Source organism: Nestor notabilis, unplaced genomic scaffold, assembly GCF_000696875.1.
Source record: "Nestor notabilis isolate BGI_N333 unplaced genomic scaffold, ASM69687v1 scaffold30199, whole genome shotgun sequence".
Lineage (NCBI taxonomy): Eukaryota > Metazoa > Chordata > Aves > Psittaciformes > Psittacidae > Nestor > Nestor notabilis.
In genome coordinates this window covers 1-21566 of record NW_009944612.1, presented here as the reverse complement: position 1 = coordinate 21566, position 21566 = coordinate 1, and the positions used below count along the sequence as shown (strand labels likewise).

Below are 21566 nucleotides of genomic sequence, written 5' to 3'. Positions count from 1 at the left end.
CAACCCTAACTATTCTATGATTCTATAAGCCACTGTTTCACACAGAGTTGCTGAATGTATTACTACCTCATCCCTTATAAATTTCAAGGCCTTTTTTCCTGCCAGATTTCATTACTTATATGTATTTACAAATAAACTTTTCACATATCTAAGTACTTTTAAACCAGTTCTTTTTGAATAGAATGATCAATTTTATCAACAAAACTCACAAAAGCTATTTTCAGTGTTTATGCAGTTGGATGCCAGCGAACGTGAACGTACCAACTTCCGTGGGGCAGCAATAGCAGAGCTCTTTTATCCCTGTCTGTCTTATTTTACAAACTTCTAGAAAATTAGCATCTTTGACAGCATTAACAGCTACCTGCTACCTTGACTGGAACAGACTGACATGCAAAAATAACTGTAGGGTGCTCTTGCACAATGTGACTGTTCAAGCTTCATTTCCCCAGGAAACCAGAATACAAATGGGGGCAGGTTCTTCAATGATCTATGTCAGGCAAACTTGAGTCTGCCTCTTGATTTTTGTTTAAAGCATATTAAATGCTGCTCATCTCCTCAATAGCAAAAGCTTTAAAAGCAAAAATCCCTGAAAAGAGAAAGTATTGCATTACGTTTCTAAATAGTTGCCTTACCTTTTAAAAGTACTTTGAGAATGTATTTTTTGACATGTTATGCCAGATATGGAAAGGAAATTGTCTGATAAAAGCTATGCTGCAGCTCCAAACTAAAGTTGCAAAATCAATTGAAAATGCTGCCTTACCCAACCCACAAGGATATGGCCAACATGTTCTGTTGATCCATCAGGTTTCCTGACTTCTTGAAGTCGCCTAAGAAGATCTAATCATGATTAAAAAAAGAAGAGAAACTGCACTTAATGAACCAGATGACTATAAATCTATGTGCAATAGTAATGCAGAAAAAGACTATTTGAGTTTTACCTTCATGCAGAGGAATTAGAGAGTCCAATGTTCCAAAAATTTGGTTCAGCTCTTGCTCTGTCATTATGGAAAGTTTAAGCATTGGGTCATGGTAAGCCTGAAAGAAAAAAGGGGAGCTCTGTAATTAACATATCACTGGTAGCTGAAAACTTAGCGATAGCATTTAAAGCTTCCTGTAAGCAAAACCAGACCAATTGCTGAGAATATTTGGAAGTTTTCATAACCCTATCTTAAAATATCAGTTTTATACATTAAAAAAAGCAGCACTTTTAAGTGTTTCAGAAAGAATGGGCAAACAGAATTATGCTTTGGTTCCCCCCTGCCCTGTCTCAGCAATTGTAAGAGCAAGGATTATTTTAAAAGTTATATGAACCAATCAATACTGTTTGTTGTATTGGGTTTTCTTGTCTGATTGTTTTTTTTGAACATACCTTTTTTGCTAACTTCAGATCTTCTATCAAGTCTTCTTCTCCCTGGGCAAGCTCAAAGATAGCCTGTAAAAAGAGACACAAATATCATAACATATATTTTATTTAATCTATACTCCACTTGTTGAGTTGATGTTACATTCTGAACAGCTGCCTTAATACCACGTAGCAGAATTTCTCTGCTAAATCTAATTGCAGAAATAGAGTAAAGCTTTATTCCACAGCTGTAGAAACATGCGGTATTGTTTAAAACAGAGCTGTGTCAGATTGCTCAAAAAATGCTTATCTGAAATAGCACCGAATTCTTTTTTCAAGCCAAGGTGTTTCCAGACGGGGGAGCTATTTTCAGTGTGATATTTTGACTCAGTTGTATCTTAACCATTTCACAGAATCATAGAACACCAGGTTGGAAGGGACCTCAAGGATCATCTTGTCCAACCTTTCTAAGCAAAGCATTTATACAACTATTTGCACAGGTGTTTGTTGTGCTCCATTTTAACACTTGCAGTGGTAGAAGTTCCATGTGGTCTAATAAGTAAAAGACAAGCCTTCTCTAAAACATTTATTTGGCAGTGAGCACTTTTATTTTGGTACCAGTTTGTTTTCGTAGGCTGAGCCCTACTTAACTATCAGCTGATGTTAGTTACTTCTCTTGAAGGAGATCTGAGACTTTAAAACCAGGAGATTAAAAATGACCAGCGCCCTAATACACTAGCTTATCAAAATACCATTGTTGTTTACTTACTGCATGATTTCATTCTAAACTGGGGTACAGAAATAAGTTAACAACATTTTGGTCAGTTAGAATTACCAACTTCACAGCCAAGGCTTTCAGCCCGCATAAATCATGGAAGAACATCATCAGCTAGTGCAGATGCTCCTACTAGATAACATGCATACATGGCAGGCTTGCCATGGTGTGAGTTAACTGACAGCACAGGCATGGAAGTAGTTCAGATACTCTGTTGAGGCACGCAGCGTAAGAACCTTCATGCAAAAGTTCCTGGAATACAGCTCATTTATTTGGGTTTCATGAAGGGTTCTGGCTTCTGCCCTAAACCAGTAATGACTGTTGTGCTGTGCAAGTAGTTCATACAGTTCATTTTACAATAAGCTGCCTTTGAAGGTCTGAAGGTCTCCATTTTAAAAGTGATTTCCTATAAATTCTTGTACAATGTTAAAATCTGCACAAGAAATGCCTGACATTACTCCTTCATTCATTACTCGGTTCCTGAACTACTCTCAGAGAGATTATTGTAAACTTGTGTTGCCACTGCTACAAATTTTTTTAGGGGTGTGGGGAAAACTTGATTCCACAGGAGATCTGTCATTGGCTGTAACAAGAACTACTTAGAATTTGTCATGTTTAACACATTAAACCCACTAATGCTTTGGAAGATACATATTTTGATCAATATTTTATCTTTCTAGCACTGAAAACTTCCTCAAAGACACTCTTTTCCAAGCCTTCCAGTATCTGAAGGGGCCCTACAAGGATGTTGGGGAGGGACTCTTCATTAGGGACTGTAGTGATAGGACAAGGGGTAATGGGTTCAAACTTAAACAGGGGAAGTTTAGGTTAGATGTAAGGAAGAAGTTCTTCACAGTGAGGGTGGTGAGGCACTGGAATAGGTTGCCCAAGGAAGTTGTGAATGCTCCAACCCTGGAGGTGTTCAAGGCCAGGCTGGACGGAATCTTGGGTGACATGGTTTAGTGTGTGGTGTCCCTGTCCATGGCAGAGGGATTGGAACTAGATGATCTTAAGGTCCTTTCCAACCCTAACTATTCTATGATCCTGTGTGTACGTATCACTTGAATACCTGAAATAGCATGCTCATCTATCATTACTGGAACAAAATGAACCATCAAAGTATCAACTGTCACTACAGAAACTGTCATACAGAACATGTACACTCATGCAGGCAATCACAGTACAATATATCATAGTAACTTCACATTCATTAAGGAAATATGAGCTGATTTTGAAGAATATATTGATCTAGTATAGCTTTAATTATAAAGACAAGGGATGAAATTCTGCTTCTAGTGGAGGTGGTGACATTCTGTTTAATTTCAGGAAAGGTTTAAGTGCTATCCTAATGCCTACTGGCATTCTTAAACTCCATGCTTTAAAGGTGACTTCTGAGCATGAAATGTATGGGGAAAAAAATTATACCTCTTGACGCTTGATTTCTTTAGATGTAAGCATGTGATTGACACAAACATCAAAGGTCTCGCTCCACAGTTTGCTGTCTCTCCGCTTTGTGTTAGCAGGGGGCATATTTCGAGACCATGATCGTGGACTGAACAGGTCTGGGCGACTCTCGCTACGGAAACTGATAGAACGCTAGAAATAGATAGAAGAATAGTTTTTAGTGTTATAACAGTTTCACATGACACATTTTTCCCCTCTAAGGATTCTATATACATAGTATATAAATAAATATACATACGAAAAGGTAGGACAGCAAAATCTGTTAGATAAACTCATCCTGTGTATCACCTTAAAGTCAATAGAATTGTTGGATTTTGTTTATTTTGTGGGGTGGGACTGTTCAAAGATGTCTGTACTGGGAAACACTAGGTTCTATCTTGAGGACACCAGGTGAAAAGGTGCATTTCATCAAACATATTAATGATTTAAAAATAAGGTATTTTCTCAGTTGAGCAGAAAGCGGGTTCAGGAACTAAAATTGCCCTTTAAACCTTTCCTCTTACCTTAGTAAGTGTCTTGCTACCTGATAGTAATAATTAATTCATGCTATAATGCTCCAACCAAACTGGTTTTGAAGGGAGAAACCCTTTCATCCTGCTTACTGAGATACATAATGAGATGAAGCAACTAATTCACATGGAAAGGTATGAAATGGACATCTGACTGAAAAGAGAAGAACAATCACACTATCTTTAAGGAAAAGGTATGTAAACACTCGGTTTTAATGTTTATGACAAGCAAGATGGTTTTTACACTGGTTGCTCCTGTTTACCCCTTAAGCATTTGAAGCAGCATGTTAAACAATCATTGCTAGCAGACAGCAAATTGTGAAATACCAATATTGTGTTCTACAGCTGTAGAGTCTGTTTTCATATTTCTGGAGCCTCTAAACTCTGATGATGTGTACCAGCATCGCTGTATCTGTTATGTGGTCTGGTCTTAAACTTCACTAAGAACAAGTCCAATTTTAATTTAAGTGAGACTCAAGAGTTCTATCTGACTGTACACTCTTCAAAAGACTTCAGGCTAAGGATGGATACTTTATGGTCTCACTGCTATTCTGAAAAAAGATTCCTTTCTTATTTCATTATAATTCAAGGCTTTTTTTGAGGTCCTACCTCTGAAATGCTTCAAGTATTTCACATCGTTGAAATACTCTACATGTTTGTTGTTATTAAAACCTGCCTTAAATAACACAACAGTCTTTCCGTTGCCTTAGGTAAGAATATTTGAAACAAAATAAATTCTCTTCATTTCCAGGTTGAAAGCAGCATATACGAAGTACAATATTTGAAATTCTCTCTTGAAACTAAGATCCCATGAAATGCAAAGAGTACCTATAAATACAGTATGTTTTTAAAATATCAGAGTATGTATTATGTAATTACTGTGGTTTTTAACATAGACCATTTTGAGCCTCTCCTTGGAATTGACAAACCTCCTAAAAATAAACACACACACATATATACACACCAACGTTCCAAAACTTTGCAAGTCAGGTGCTAGTCTTCCTTCAAGAGTTAGGAAGATAACACATGTGAGATTACATGCTTAGTTTACACTTGTTGTAATGCTAAATCATGGAACCAGTTACTTTCACATGCAAATGGAAAGAATAGTGGGGAAAAAAAGGCAGGTGTGTTGCATCCACAAATCACCAACCATGGGAATGCAGCCAAGCAGAACAGTTGTCATTCCATGACCCAAGGTGGAATGCTCCTTTCCATGCATTCCCATATGCGTCCTCCAGTATTTAGCTCCTTTCTTTGTGGTGGTGTTTTCTTAAAGGAACATTTTATGTTGAATACTTATAATGAAAAGCACCAGACAGACTGATTTTTAGAGTAAATGCCTTGACCTTGAAACCTTTTAACAAAAGGTCATATACCATGTTATAAAATGGGATGCACCCATAACAGCAAACAAACTCCATACAGTGCTATGAGAAATGCTTTCACATCCACTGATGCTAACACTTCTTTATGCTTCATGAGAAAGCTTGATGCTGTTCTCTACAGCCCTATACTGTCCTCAGTTGGACAGAAGGGGCACAAAAAGTCGAGGAAACTCAAAAAGAAACCAAACTGCCCAAAATCCTGCTTCCTTGCTTAGCATCTTTGCTACCTGGACACTGTAAGTATATATCTAATTGATTTCTCTCATACATTATCCTTTTAATTAGTCATACAAAATGCACCGTGCTTAATATTAATAAGAACATTGGACTGAGGGTATTTATTAATGGAAAGGGACAGAAATGTTTTGAGGAGTTATTTAACAATGAGAACAAAGTTCACTTCAAGGGCAAGTGGTTCTTTGTCTGGCATGTTCCCTTCCTTTATACACTAACACAGCAAAGGCAAAACCCCTGACTGACTTATCCTAGGACACTGCAATCTGGTTAGGCCGAGAATCACACACTTCAGTGTTGAATCCAAGCTTATTTTAGCATATTAATTTATCCTTTGCATACATGCTGGAGACATTGGATTGTAAAGCTATGAAGAGACAAACTAATACATCCAGGGAAATACTATTTAATGCTAAAATTAAGACTTTGTCCCTTAAGAGTTGAGCATACCTGAATCGCCAGTGCTGTAACAGACAAAAGAAATGAGATGTAAACCTGATATATAAGCTAACTAAAGAAATCCCCAAATAATCAATACATTATTTCAAGAAAACTCTCTGATAATGTACAACGTCAGTTTAACTATCTCAGTTCTACTACTTTACACTTTCTTTTGCAAATCAACAGGCCCGTTTCAGTTTTGTGGAACAAAGCCCTAAACTGAAGCAATACCAGAATTTTTTTAAAAGCAAGCTTAACGGCACCCTAATGGCATCTTTGGTTGGTATTTGCCATGAAAGGGGAGAGGAAATCAGTCATGTGACAGAATCCCATGAAGGAACTGTAGGAATGTCAAAAGAGCATTTCTGCATCTCCAGTCTTTTAAAAATATTTCCCCAGATTCTGGCTTTCTTCAAAAATATGCCCACGATACCAGAGAAAAAACTGTGTCTATCTGGGATTATGAACATTTTCAGATAATTCACAAAAACTCAAGGACCTGGGGAATAACCCAGCCACAACCCCTGGTTTTATTTCCCATATTTATCTGACTGCAATAGCTTTAACTGGCTGTTACAAGACTGTTACTATGAAGGGTCTATGTGTTACTGATGTTAATTCATGCAATTAGCATCTCTTCATTTCAGCTGCAGTAAAGCAAACAGCTTCATGTACTGGGAAAAGGGCACTACAGAGCAAAGTCCCAGCATTCAGAAGAGTTTTCTTAAGGATTTTTAGAAATTTCCAGTGTCCTAAAACAGATAAAAATAATTTGGACTCCCTACAAGACACACTGATGAGAACTGAGGCTGCAGAGGAAGCTAGCCAGACTTTCATTTGTCTCTTCAGCATCAGCTGGAGTTTTTTCTGATCCTATTTTCAGCTTTTAAGCCAAACAGCACAGCTGTGAATAAAAGCAAGCAAAAACAAGCAGATCATCACAATCATTAGCCTTGCTTGATGCAGACTGAAAATACAGCTATGAAATATAGTGGCTTTCCAGGTAAGAATAACTGCTTAGCATTTGGTATCCTGAAGATATAGAGTCTCTGTGAGAGATCAAGCTAAGACCACGATATTAGTTAGTCTACAGTGCTCTGTGTGACAGGAACAGAGTGACTATAAACAGTCAAAAAAAAAATAAAAAAGCAAGCTGGAAAGATTTTGTGTGTTTTGGTTTTTGGGTTTTTTTTTTCCATTTAGAATTCTTGTGGAAAAATATTGACAATAATGTGGAAAATTGTTATAAAGGTGAGAAGACAAAAAATCAAATTCCTCTATAATCGATGCAAAATAGGAAAAATCGCTAAGAATGTATCTTAAAAGATCTCAGAGGTGTTTCTCTTCAGCCTGCATGCAGAAGGTCTGTTAATATCAAGTGGAACTTACATGTACAGAGGCAAGGAAAATAATGCACAATAAATTTAGTTTTTTCCTCTTATATGTATCTTCCATTCAGAAAGAATATAAGAAGGTTTGACTGAAATGCCATAAAGGAAACTCAGGATTTTCTAATTCCTTTTATTGATGCTGGTGGAGTGATCCTTTTGGATGGATGCTCTATTGGGCTTGTTCTGTTTTCTTCCAGAAGAAGAATTTGTTTGTTTTGGATGTTGTGCTGTTGACAGTAGTTTTCTTCATTTTACTGATACAGAATATCTAGCAGCAATGCAAGAAGAAAGGTTTTGACTGAAATACCTTAATCATGAAGATACATAAAAGTTCATCCAGTAAGAAAAATCAGCACTTTCTGCTTTTTACAGGTATCACATGATGAAAAAAAATCCTGCTCTATAGTGTTCCAGAAGGCACAGTGACAGCTATGTCAGTACGTAATAAAGTAAAAAATTATACATGCTTCTCAATGTTTCTAAATAATTCCAAATGGGGCACCCAAGCACTAGGTCAGTCTTTTTTTTTTTTTCCCCCCTGTTCTGCTGCTGCTGATGAAAACAGGTAAGAAGTCAAATTAGAGCCAGCTATGAAGGCAGTTTTGAGAGACATCACCAGCATGTATCACTTGGGAATGGTTTCTGACCTAGGATTTGAAGAACATACAGGCTGATTTCTCACCACAGTTCATAGTTACTTAGAAGAGATGGTATGAGTAACATCACCGCTTAATCTGCTTAGAAGCAGACAATTAATTAAAATATATTCTTATAATAAATACGAACAGAGCAAGACAGAAATGCTGCCAACAGTAGGACTTGCAACAAAGCCACTGTTTTCTCTCCTATCTTTGTCAAAATCTGCCCTCAAACACATTTATATACCTCTCATCTCAGAAAGCTGCTACTTACTACATGTGTGAAAGGGTAGTTTGTTCCAGATAGTCTAAATCAAACTTTTATTAAATACAGCATTGACCTGGACAGACCAGTCTCTAAGGCGTTCGCTACAGGACAATAGCGTAGGTACTTAGATGAGGACAACAGCTGTCTCAGGCTGTGAAAAGGGAAGCACAGAAGCAGTTTAGCCAAGAATTAATTCACTTTCCACACTCCTCAACAACTGGAACTAATGCAGTCCTTCCAGAGCCGGGCCAAATTTTTCCTGGAAGCAGACTATGGAGGAGATTTATACACCCCAGGGAATACAGGCATGTCTGCTCTAGTCACGCTATAATACACCTTCTGGATCAAACCCAGGCTGAGGGGAGTTCAGACATTTTGCCTTTCCTCTAACCCCATGCATGTGGCTTTTCTCTGCAGATGTCTGCACGTCCAAAATCACAGGAACAGGAAAACCAGTATTAAAGAAACCCTGTGATACCTGTTTTCTACAGTGCCCCTACAGAAAAAAATGGGTTCCTTCTCATGATCTTTCTTTATTTCTCGTAAGACTCCTAGCTCTAAAGATTTATTTCTTTACCCCTTGAGATTAAGAGAACTTCAGTAATGCTCTAATTAAGCTAATTTAGATTAAGTAACATTTTTAATACGTTTAAGATATTTTTATAATTTCCTCTCAAAGAAGTTAAGCTTGTTAAATAAGTTTTAGATCTTACACATGCCTTCTTGCATAAACTGTTTTAAAGAGGAAAGAGTCTGGCCTTCTAGGCCAGACCCACAGCAGTACTGCAGCTCCCAGCTATGAGCCACTCATCATAATCATCAGGAGCTGAGCACCCAAATGTTTTGCAGTCTCTAGGTCTGAAAGCACAAATGCTCTATAAAGTTCCGTTAGTCTCTAAATACATTAAATATTACACACCTAATCTATAACCATGACAAAGTACAACATTATTTAATTTCTAAATGGCATTTAAAATTTGCTTGCCCTGTATTAATTTCCATCATCAGCTTTAGAAAATGACTTTTTTCCCATTGCTCACTATTTTGTTGAGGCAAGGTCAAAGATCACCACACAGAAGGGAATTTAGCACTACCAAAACCAACATTTTCAAAGAAATCAACCAAAATGAAAAGAAAGTGTAACAGGAAATTCTATTCCTCAAATTTAAAAAGCAATTGTAACCCTTTAGTCTTAACTTTTATATGCTACAGGTGCAATAGTTTTCTTGCTGACAATTAAAAAACATGAATTATTTGGACAGAGAAATTGTGGGGTTTTGGGGCTGTGAGTTTTCAAGTTGAGTAACTCTGTAGTCGTAAGCTGTTTGGGACATTAGAATGGTGTTTGTGCACGTATGTGCAGTTAACATTCCCACGCTAATCCCAGCAAAAGCGGTGAATATGTATGCACTCCCCTTCTAGCAATGTGCATAATGCAGCAGTGCATTTACTGCCATTACCTGAAGTGTCTGGCTGAACCTTTTTTTTGAGTGGCTCGCACAGGAGGAATGAGACTCGCCAGTGATGTGACTCTGGAAAGTGGCTTCACCCGTTTGTTACTGGGCTCCTGTAGTAGGGGAGGAGGACAAGGGAAAGGAAAAATAACAGGGGGAGTGTGAGCATAATCAGATGAACACTAACAGTTTAGCTGGTTTTTCCCAAGAAAGCATTTGTAAAAAGCAAGTTTGTAAATCTGGTATAGAATCAGCGCAGTAAGTATACTAGTCATTTTTAAGGCTGACAGTGACATTACTCTTGACTGGTACATACAGATCCTGGAAACAGCTGAAAAATACAATGACAGAGCATGGCTGGGAGCAGGGGAAAGGAAGAAGGTAAAGAAAGACTAAATCATTTTATTATATTAACTCAAAAGAGAAATTCTCCTCAGTGCTTTGCAGCTCGTGTATTATGGTAACACATCATGGAAAGGAATACTTTCAAATAAAAACAATTCAGTTTCTTTGCCTCTGGCACTGTCAGCACATGACTCTCTTCTGTCAAATATATTTTATTCCAGAAAATATAATTTAGACAGAAATCCCTAACTGTAATTGTCCTCTGAGTGCATGTTCCTATGGAAATACTTACACAGACAGGCAAACACGTTAATAACATGTTTACATATATATAATTTTCACATAAAATAGGACAGAAAATTAAACAAGTATCTACCATAAAGCATTTAATTGTTTTTCTTCTCATGTATACTTGTAACAGCACTTATAGTAATAACATAACCACTTCAATGTAATATACCAATTGTCCTGCAGACTGCAAAAACCACAAATGTTAACAGAAATCGTAAGACAAGGAAAAAATTGATTATAAATACATAAAAATGGAACAGTTACCCTTGGCTTCCTAACCTCCATCTGACATTTAATGGATCTTGAACAGCACATGCAAAAGGCAATTTTTGACAGAAAAAGAGCCAAACCTTCCAAGTGACGTTAAAAAAACCCATCCAACATCATCTTTCTTTTTCAGCCATGCTTATGAAGTTCGTGTAGGTTTGCTATGCCTCTAATTTCATAGACAGAGCTTTAAGAAAATGAAGCATGTCTATTATCCTGTTGTTCAGAAATCCAAATCCTGCTGGAAATAACTCAGATTTGTCCTGATACCAGAAAATAATAAATCTCAGCAGCAACGACCATCATCCGTATTACTGGCAAGAAAAATTCGCTTCCATTAGTACAGCAACAGAAGAAAGGTGAGGAGCAACTACATATTTAATTTACTTCTCAGCAGGCAGACCTGGAAATCCATAACTGCCGACTGAGATGAGGGACAAAGTGTTTAACCCTCTAGCAAAAATAATGTATTCCATCACACATGAAACCTGGCGTTAAAGAATTTCAGCTGCCTAGATCAAGCTATATCCTTATCTTCACTGTTGCACTGCTATTCATGTTGCTACATTTTCAGCAACCATGTCTTTGAGACATGTTTTTGAAGGAGTATTATTTTACGTCACTGCAGCACCGGCAGCACACTTATCTACAGCATCGGCATCCCCACCCCCCTCGCCTCACTCCCCAAAAATGAAGAATAATCTTGAGATTCCACTGTAATTCTTCTCTAGCTGGTGGCTCAGCCACTGGCTCTTCCTTTTTTATGATTATTCAGAATGCCAGTCCTGGTGCACAAATAATATCCCATGGCAGAGCCTGCTTGTTAGGAATCACGCTGCACTGCAGTGAAAGGACATGAAGTCCCTGACATGTGCCAGCAGCACAGCTTTTGCTAACACCTCTACCTTAGCAGCCAAGATTACTTAGGCATAAATATCACACCCCAAAACCAAAATCTGGCAATCAAGACTGCATGGACTTTTCAGAAAACAGGGAGAGGGGGATTAGGACTAAAAGATTTCTCTGTCTTTACTGGTTGAAAGGCAAAACTCATACAAAAAAAGCACAAACTTGATCTATCATAGCCATATCTTGCTTTCTTAAAGTTAAATGGTCCCCATAGTCTACCAGACCTTTTCCACATACAGTTCACAATTTCGCAATCTTTCAGCCTTGATCTATAGCAAAACTAAGTTCAGAAGCCCTTGGATAATATCCTTAGGAGTCTACTGTCAGCAAATAAAATCACAAAGGAAGTAAATCCATATTTCAATGCATCTCTGCAGTATTTCATTTGAACGTGTGGCAAAAAACTTGAATGAAACTTTGAGTAGTGCTTAAAACTAAGTAAGTTACAGCAAGTCAGTCCATCCTTGTCTGAATACTTCCAAATACTGTGTGTATAACTGCAGGTGCAGTTTGTTAGTTACTACCCTAAGCCTGCAGAACAGAACCCGAATTGCTTTGCAGCGTGGGGCACATAAACCTCAGGCAGCTGTGAAGGTTGATGTATAACACTGGAGAAAAATCAGCCTGGGTAAAAAAAACCCAGAAATCAGCTGCTTTCTCTTGGAGAGTGAAAGAAAGTGGAATAAAGAAACACAATTTCCCCTTCTTCACGTCAGACAGCCCAAAGGCTCTGTGAAACCTGCTCTGTCTCCTAGCCAAGGATATCTACAGTTCCAGGGAGAACACAGTAGAGCCACCACCAGCCCTTTAAAACTTCCCCATCCATTTCAAGGAGGAAAATGCTACAACAGTATAATTTTTACTCATGTTCCTGCTGCAAAACTTGACTGAAAATAAAAATTTATGTTAAGGACAGGGAACTCCAAATAGATAATCAGCCACCATCAGAAAACATTAAGCTCTTTAGAGCCTCTTTTTGCAAGCCACCAGAGGTCAGCACTTCTCAGCAGTGAAAAGGAAAGGGAGATGATGGGTTCTGGAGTTCCCACCCCTTCTGTGTCAGCAACAGAATGCATGCAATGAATGCATCGTATTCTGATCTTGCACTGAAAGAATCGGATCAGAATCCAAAACAGCTAAACATATCATTCAAATTGGGAACTCAAATTCATTAACAGAGATCAACATTATTACAGGATTTTCTCTAATACAATTAACTTCAGGTAACTTCAGAATTCCAAGCTTGACACCTCTACCAATGAGTTCTGAAAGTAAATCTCGTTCATCATGACTTCTTTATTATGGGGAAAGCTTTCAGTATACTTCTAATGTGATTTTCATCCTGCATTAGAAGCTATCTGGTAAGGTTAAGATACCTAACTGGAAGTGAAAACTCATCAAACCTTAGTGCTCCATGTGTCATCTCCCCCGTGATAAGACTAAAACCAAAAGCAATCAGCACTGAGTCACTGCCTCCAGTGTGGAATAGCAGAGTTTGTAGAGATAAGGCTTTGACTATGCAATGAAAACTGTGCACTATTGGAGCAATTCTAAACTTGTGAGATAATACTACTGGAACTGTTGGACACTCACAGTGTTTCTGTGGCATGGTCTACATCCATTCTGCCTCTACCTCCCAGTTCATCAGTACCCTTATTCCCAAGCTGTGTCACCTCTCGAAACCAGCAGCAAAGAGAAGATGAACAAACTACTGAGACCAATGATCTGGACAGGGATAATTCCACAGTCAAGTGCATAAAACCCGAAGTTTTAAACAGATGCTGTTTTTCTTACCAGAGGCTCTGTTCTGCACAACCAACAGATTAAATGAAAAGAGGAGAGTGTGTGAACTGTTCTGCTTTACCCAGAGCTACTGACCAGAAGCTGCACTTGCACATTAGCCCAATAAGTTCAGGGAGCTGCATTTCAGCTGCTGCTTCCCAAGCCTCTGCAGTTTTACCTATTGACTTTTAAAATAAGAAACTGCTTGTGGCTAGGAATTCCTGATACATGTGTTCATTATTTTAGTAATTTGTCTCTGAAACACCTCTGATTTTCTAGTTAACCAGGGGTCTTGCAACCATGAGATCTTTCAGAGTATGAATCTGAGCACACAAGAATGCAGAACTGTGTGATTCCCGTGTCTGGCCAGCAAGAAGAGGCTCCAGGAAGGGCATATTATCCAGGAAGAATGACCATCAGACTCTGGTCTGTACCTCTTGGCATGCTCAGAAGACTCAGAGCTACCCAACGTCATCACTCCTCCTTCCCTCCTGGTTCAGCGAACTCTGAAGCAGACGTGATTGAGAGATAGGATTTAGTGGCTGGATCCACTCGCTCCAACTATCATCTGTCCAGACTGGGAATTGGGCCAAGTTATGACACAAAAAAATCCAGGAGTTACAACAATTTGCCTGACCATTTAGAGTTGTTATTATTGGTATTAAAACATCATTTCAGAGTTTGGAAATTACTAAGTGTTACACTGCATCTTCAGAGTCATGAAGACCTGCCAAAACAATATGGGAAGTAAGTTAGAAAACAAAAGATCCAGACTAGAGTTTGGCAGAGTTTCCAAAATGTGGAGCTGATGTATGTGAACAAGTAATGTCAATCTGACAGCGCTTTAAATTTGATATAAGGCTAAATAAAGCTGAGGGAAACATGAGTGCAGGAACTTCAAAGGCTGAACAGTCAAGTGAAGTCAAATTAATACCTGACTAGGCTAGAACAAAGAGCAGATGGCTTTTGGAGGGAGCTGTGTATTTGAACTCAAGATGACTTTGGGAACGTTTGAATTCAGAGAGCAAAAAAAATATAGCTGGACATACTGTGTGTATACACAGCCTCAAAAAAGAACTCTTGAAACTATGAACAAACTGATAAAAGTAGCAAATCTGTGTCTAAAATCTGATGGTTCTGGAAACCACACAGTGGACATCTCAAAAAAACACCATGTCCTTCTGAGAGGGTGTATTTTTATCATACACATTTTTGGAAATTCATAGGAAGAAAGATCAGAGTAATCACAATGGCATGATCACTGATTATCACAAAGTTAAGACTGTGAACTACCAGATAAAACGTTTTAAAGATGCCATGCCTAACCATTCTTCTGATTGGGAATGAAAGACACAGTGCTCTAGATCACTTCTTCACTGTAATTTATTCCATACATCCTATATATACATAATTGTATTTCTAATATCGTCTACATATTAAATTCTAACCTAATGATTTAGACTGCTGAGTAAGAAAGGAAACCTCTACCTTTTAATGTGTAACTCAGAAAAAAATAGCCTTCTGCCGTTGGGCAGCTGAGAAAGGCATACAGCAAGAAGCTTCAGCTATAGTGCTACTATAGCAATACTCTTCTGAGTAACTTCTGCCAACTCCTTCTTCAGTAAAATGTAAGTCTTTTCACCTTGCACAACTGAATGAGGTGTCGCTTTTTAAACCGAGATGGTCATTTCAAACAAACAACATATTGTCAAGAAGAGAACTTCTGTATCATTAGTTTTGGCTCTAATGCACACAGATTACCATTTAAAAGCCTGAATCTTAACATCCAGCACCTGCTCCTGGGGCAAGCTAAGCATTAAACAGCCACAGAAGCATGTTAAAGCAGTAGATCCTCTAAAGAATCAGGTACTTACATTAGCTTCAATGTACTGACAGCTAAGTTAATGTTATTTTTATTTCTTCATCAGTGAAATTGGCACCTTATAATTGGACGTACCTAATAACACACTAGATATGAAAGCTTCTAGTAGGCTATTTAGGGGAAGAAGCTAACACTTCTTGTGCTCTTCATCCACAAAATAAAACAACTCTCTTACTAGTTTATGTAAAGAATGGATTTTTTCAAAGTTCAAAGCAGAGTGTCAGAGTGAGTTAAATCACTTTAATAATATCGATTAGTTTTCTATACATTGTGATTCCACAAGACCACCCACCGCTTAATTATCACACTTTGATGGATAAATTACTCTAGCAAAAGATTTGGTTTCATTTTCTAACAAACAGAAAGAAAGCAAACAAAAAGAACTAGGCCAAGTTCCCTTTATATTGCCTTAAGACCAGCAGAACCAATGACCTGGATAACACACATTGAAGGGCACCAAATAGGAGCCTAGGCACCATATGAAAGGTCTTCATCTGCTTCAGTACCTCACTTCAAAACTCTTCCACCCTATGCTCCTGACTGCCTTAGCCACTGATTTCCTCTCAGTGAATAGTAAAAGCAAATGTATGTTCACTGCTGGTATGACTGTTTTTCCACCTGAGTCTCCCATCTCTTATCAGTAAATTCAACAACAGTCTCCATGTTGGAAAACTGGTGCTGAATTTGACAAACAAGGGAAAATATTTCCCTGAGGCGTCATTACGCTTGTGTCTCCAGCCCACGTGCAGCACTACTGTGACCACATTGTGTTGATTTTTCTGACTGTAGTTAAAAACAAACTCAACAAAAGCAATTTACAGAGATTTTTAAGGCTACACAGCAAGTAAGTGCTAGGTGAAAACTGGCACAGGAACTTAGCGTTTCAGAATATTAGAATCCACCCCATTTACCTTCAAAGGCAAACAAATTTCCTCTCAATCCATACGCAAACCAGCCAAAATTGGCAATGTTTTTAAGGACATCTGAACTTGCTGGAGTTCAGCAAGTTCTGAGATCATTATGTACAGCAGTAATTCTGGATTTGGAGTTGCTAACTTTGACATTTTTATAAAGAATATGCTGGTTATTTTTTCCCCCCATTTGATATACTTTCTGTTTGTGAACCAAGGCAAACAGATAACCAAAGCATTCATTCTGTGCTATGGGAGCGTTCATTAGTGCAAAATGTTTTCACTTAAATTAGTCCCCAAAGAGTTAACAGTGTAATAAATGGAAGACATCATAAACTGAGGCAGTACAGTAACCTTTGTTTCAAACCTAATTCACAAGCAGTGCCAGCAAACTAAAACAGAACCACTCTGTTTCAGACTCGATGTAAGTAGCTAAATTTCCATCCTCCTATACTTTAAAGGTTATTAGTTTTTAGTCAACTTTATAAGGGTAAGTCAACATTTGTCATGGCAGGCAGCCCAATATTATTATTTTTATTAGTCTGCTACTAGTTAAATTGGCCTAAGATTAAACAGTTCTAATAAATGCCCCCAAAACTTGGAGTTCAATAGAAAAAGAAACCAACCCAAACACATTCAAGCTCTGTTCCACAGGATGTTATCAGTATTTAACCTTCAGTAGGATTAAAAAAAAACCCAACAAAACAAACAAAAAAGGTCAAATATAGAAAAAACAACCTATGTTACAAAAGAGTCTCTTAATACAGCAAACACTTAACCTAAAAATAAATTAAGCCAGGCATCTCAGGCCTTTTGTTTCTTCAGAGAGAAGCAATTCTAAAACTAGACCAACATTCCCAACTGTTATTGGCACCAACAGAGACCACTTGAAACAGCACAGAATTTGTTTTTGCTTCATATTATCACAGGAACATTCTGATTGGGAAATTCTAGAACATTCGCTCTTCTAGAGTTGAGGTTGATGGTCAAGAAAAACAAAGGTGACTCTAAAGCAGCTCTAAGTTCAGTGTGGCACAAAGGTAAATGTAATCGGCCACACAAATCCACCAGTAAACTGCCAGCATTGCAAGAAGAATTTATTAAGCTATTTAAGTAAATTAATGCATAAAGACAACGTGATCATCCGATAAACTCAAAGTATCAGTGATACAACTTTTAAATCCATAAGGGTCTATCCGTCACCTGAGCTCTCTGATGGGAGCAGAGGGAGGTATGTTATTGCTCCTCTGCAAGTCTCCAAAGAACTAGCAAGCAACTAAAGGAAAATCCAGAGACATTCTGTTTTAATCACAGTGTTACAAAGACAACCTGAAACATTACTTGTGGTACAATGAAAAGCCATATGGAGAAGTCCAAAAAAATCAGCTCAAGTTTGTAACATGCTATCGCATCATGTGTTCATCAGAGAGTGGCTCCTTGCCACAAATAGGCTGCCCTCATTAGTCACCACCCTCAAGACCTCAGATTTCATTTGCTGTATGTAAGACAGAACCACCAAAGTGTCAGCAGCATAAGGACAAATTGCATCCAGCTATCCTGACTGATCATTCATGTCTGCGATATCCAGAAATCAATGTATCTACCAGGAGTTAGGAAATGAAGGCAAATTAACAGAAAAACCTCACACTGAGGTGAATTAGCACAAACAACAGAAACTCTGAAAAACCCAGACAGCTAATGTAGAGTTGATTAAATTCTGCATTTCCTCTCATTAGAAGCTGCTTGTACAGGCTACCTAAGAAAGACCTTTTCCATTCTGGAGCAAACTGGGTATGAAGCTGACCTGCCAATTAATAAGCAGACATCATACGGTGAGTTACTGAATGCAAAAATAAAGGCAAGCTGTTTGTTTCAAATTGCCATTAAACAGATCAGCAATTCCATATGGGGGTTTGACATGTTTCCACATTTAGCTCACTGCAGTTACACTGCAGATGAACCTACCTGAAAAACTGCAATTTGCTAATATTTCATTAAAAATGAAATACATACGTTTATGAAGATCAAGATAAAATTCATGACTTGCAGTTTATCTCATAATCTTTTGGTCCCTTTCCCTCTGGCCCCATGCCTGCTTCTCATGTTAATGACGTGCCATGGCCTAGAGGCCTGCGGATTACCCTTCAGGTTAGCCTTCCTCCACTCCCCATGCTGAATTAAACACAGGCCTAAATTGAGGCAGCCTACACCTCCTGTACATCAACACATCAAGGATAGCTGGAGACAACAAAAGACAGATTGCAAACAGCCCTGATTCCTAGACCTGAGATTTCTGAAGCACAAGAGATGTAAGCAGACACACAATCTACCAGAGATGCAAAGGAATTCTGTGCCACTGCTATAGTTTTTAGAGCCTCAACCAGGGACTGTATTAGACCCTGCACAGCAGAACAGAACATCCTTACTCTGAGGGATTCAAGTCTTCCTTCCCTCGACTTCACCTTCAGACCTTTAAACCTCACAACCTGTGATTGTGCATGCTCTTTCTTATCTGCTGCCCTTCCACTGGCTGTGCTTCACTTTGTTTTCTTTAGAGAGGGTGAGAAGGGAGTTGCTTTCATCAGTGAAAGAGAAAATGATATTTATCATTGGGAAGATGTGGGGCTTTTTATCTCTTAAAGCAAGAAAATTTCAAGTTTCATTGTCTCTATCTTTGGATTATGTAAAAGCTGGAAAGAGCCCAACACCTATGTACTGTTTACACCCAGAACCGTAACACAGTATTTGATGTGGGGTATGTATTTTGAAAGGTGACTGTACTTTGACTAGAGGTACACTAGCCTTTTCTCAGCATCCAGACTTTTACTGTTCATGGACATTTTGAACATTTCATTTGTCACTGTTTTGTGACTGTGCTACTTCTATGGAGTTTATGCTAAGGAAGCTCTTGTGGCTTAAAGAAAGAACTGTAAATAGAAAACCTTTGTTCTCTTTTTTTTTTTGCCACTAACTTGTTCCTCAAAAACATCCCTAGTTTTCCACAGCTGCTCTGCTGGCTCCAAATGAAGCCCAATACAGAAGAATTCATCTACTGCCAATAAACTTCAGCTTGTTACCCAGAGCCCTCCAGCTGGAAATTTGGGAAAATTTCAAGAGTCCAGTATTTGCTCAAGATTTCTGCTGAATTTCATCCCATGTAAGTACTTTTGAGCTTCCAGACTATATTTTGTATTTGTTAAAATCGAACACTAAAACATTAATTGTTTAATAAAGTCACAGGAAATAGTTTATAATCATGAGTTCTGATTTAAAACCAAACCACAACATTTATATCACAGAAAATCTGTTCTATTCCACACACAGACATTTATGCACAAGTTATTAAATAAATCAACCCACTTCCCATGTTAACAGTTAAAATGAAACTGAGGTTTTAAAAGCCCGAAATTCATAACCCCTACAGAGCAAGCTGGCTTTCTGGTGTAGTAACACTAGATTGTGGTAGAAGGCGCCCAGTAGCTTTTATTTAGCCCTGTAAACACCAAAGGGCAGTAGAATAGCTTAACATTAGAGCTTGAGAAGAAATGTGGATTGCCCACCCCACACATACAGATCACAAAGAAACAGGCTGCACACACCTATCCTTGTAACGCCTTTCCCAAAGAGCAGTCTTTTATTTCTGCTTTCTTAACCAAATATCTGCAGTGGCAGGTGGTCTGCTCGTACCCTCCTAAGGCAAACCGACTGTTCAGAAGTTTATTTTTCAGAATGCTGCAAGTCCCTCATACTCTCAGAGAACAGCCTGAAAGCATAGGGTGCATTTTCTTAGTTGCATGAAACACAAACTGGAAGATTATAAACCCAGAACAACTGTTTGCACATTGTAATTTTGATGGATCACATCTGTTATTAGATACTTCCTCATGCACTAAGCTTTCACTGAGACTTCGTCTTTGAAATTTGACTATAACCAAGCTGCCCTTTGTAACTCTGAGAGTGCAACACTCCAACTCTTCAGATTTGACAGTTCTATTCATTCACAAAAAAAACATTCATGCAGTAAAGGCTAAAACCATATTTCGTTAATACTGTAGTTAGCAAAACGAGTATCCCAGGAGAACCGCAGAGACACCCTCAGGGTGTTAGTTTCCAAAAACAGACAGTAGAAAAAAATTCCCCTTTTGTCAACTGCAGTAATTATATTCCTTTTTGTAAAAGTGCACAGAAAAGCTAGAGTGCAGCATCTTCTTATTAGCTCTTAGCTAAAGCGTCATGATTAAATAGGGTCACTCAGATCATCTTACTTTTACTTTAGATGTCTTCAACTGCTGGAAGTAATTAATCTTTGATGCAGTTGTATTAAATGCACCCAATTCAGTAAGTTCTCTTCAAGTTACTCAGCAAACAAGACCAATGAAGCAGCTATATATTTAAGTGATAAAAACTTCCAGAGAGAAATTCTATCCTTCCTCCAGCACAGCCAGACAGAACCCTTCAGGTCACTATTTTCTTTCCAAACCAACACACAAAACCAACATTAACATGAAGTATCAAATATTTAAGTCTTTCACAAACATTTGCTCCTGAAACATTCCACCATGTATGAGAATTTTGCAAGTGAATATGTTGAGTTTGGGTTAAAGAATACAAGTTTTAATGTCACCAAAAAGGATTTCGTACTTTTTAAGAAACAGAGGAGTCAACCTGTTGATATAGGGCAGAGTTTTCAGTTAACTGTATTATCGAATTAATTTCTTGGTTTATTTCTAATGAGGAAAAGACCGATAACACTTTAAAATACCGTTTTACGGATTTCCTCTTGGTTCCTCCGTCAGTTTAACAGTTTGTAAGCAACAGTTAGCCCTAGATTAAGATACATATAAATACCTTAAACTAAAGATCTAAACTAGGTATTTCTCAATAAGCTACTTAAAAGATTAATTTGCATTCCTTAAAGTGACAGAAGACAAAACTCTCGATTCTTTGTTCCTTGCTCACTATCTAGAGAAGGCAGCAAAGGATGCCTCAGCAGACCAGGTATCTACACACAGAAGCCTATTTTCAAAGCACGTTACTTTTCCCAAAAGCAATGCAGATCACACTATAATGAAAAAATAAAGCTGGCAGCGCGTCAGCAGCAAATTAAAGTACCTCCGTCTCTTTAGCTGGGCTGGTCACCGGCTGCACTTCCAGGGCACAGTTTGCTCTCTTGACGGAGAGGTAAAAGGGATAGTCCTTGGCCACCATCGTGGCTGTCGGAGACGCGGTTTCGGGGGTCACCGCTGCTTCTGTCCGAGCACAGGACCCAAGACGA

At 38.3% G+C, this 21566-nt stretch overlaps 1 protein-coding gene across 1 annotated transcript; it reads right to left on the bottom strand.

Annotated features, from left to right (window-relative positions):
- Positions 1 to 760: 760 nt before the first annotated feature.
- LOC104411939 (rho guanine nucleotide exchange factor 3-like) lies at positions 761 to 21499 on the bottom strand (the record flags this gene model as incomplete). Its single annotated transcript, XM_010022496.1, is given in 7 exon segments — positions 761 to 837; positions 939 to 1035; positions 1370 to 1432; positions 3543 to 3713; positions 9911 to 9936; positions 9939 to 10017; positions 21404 to 21499. Coding segments are annotated over 7 exon segments (609 nt in total), but the record flags the coding sequence as incomplete, so codon positions are not given.
- Between the last annotated feature and the right edge of the window lie 67 nt (positions 21500 to 21566).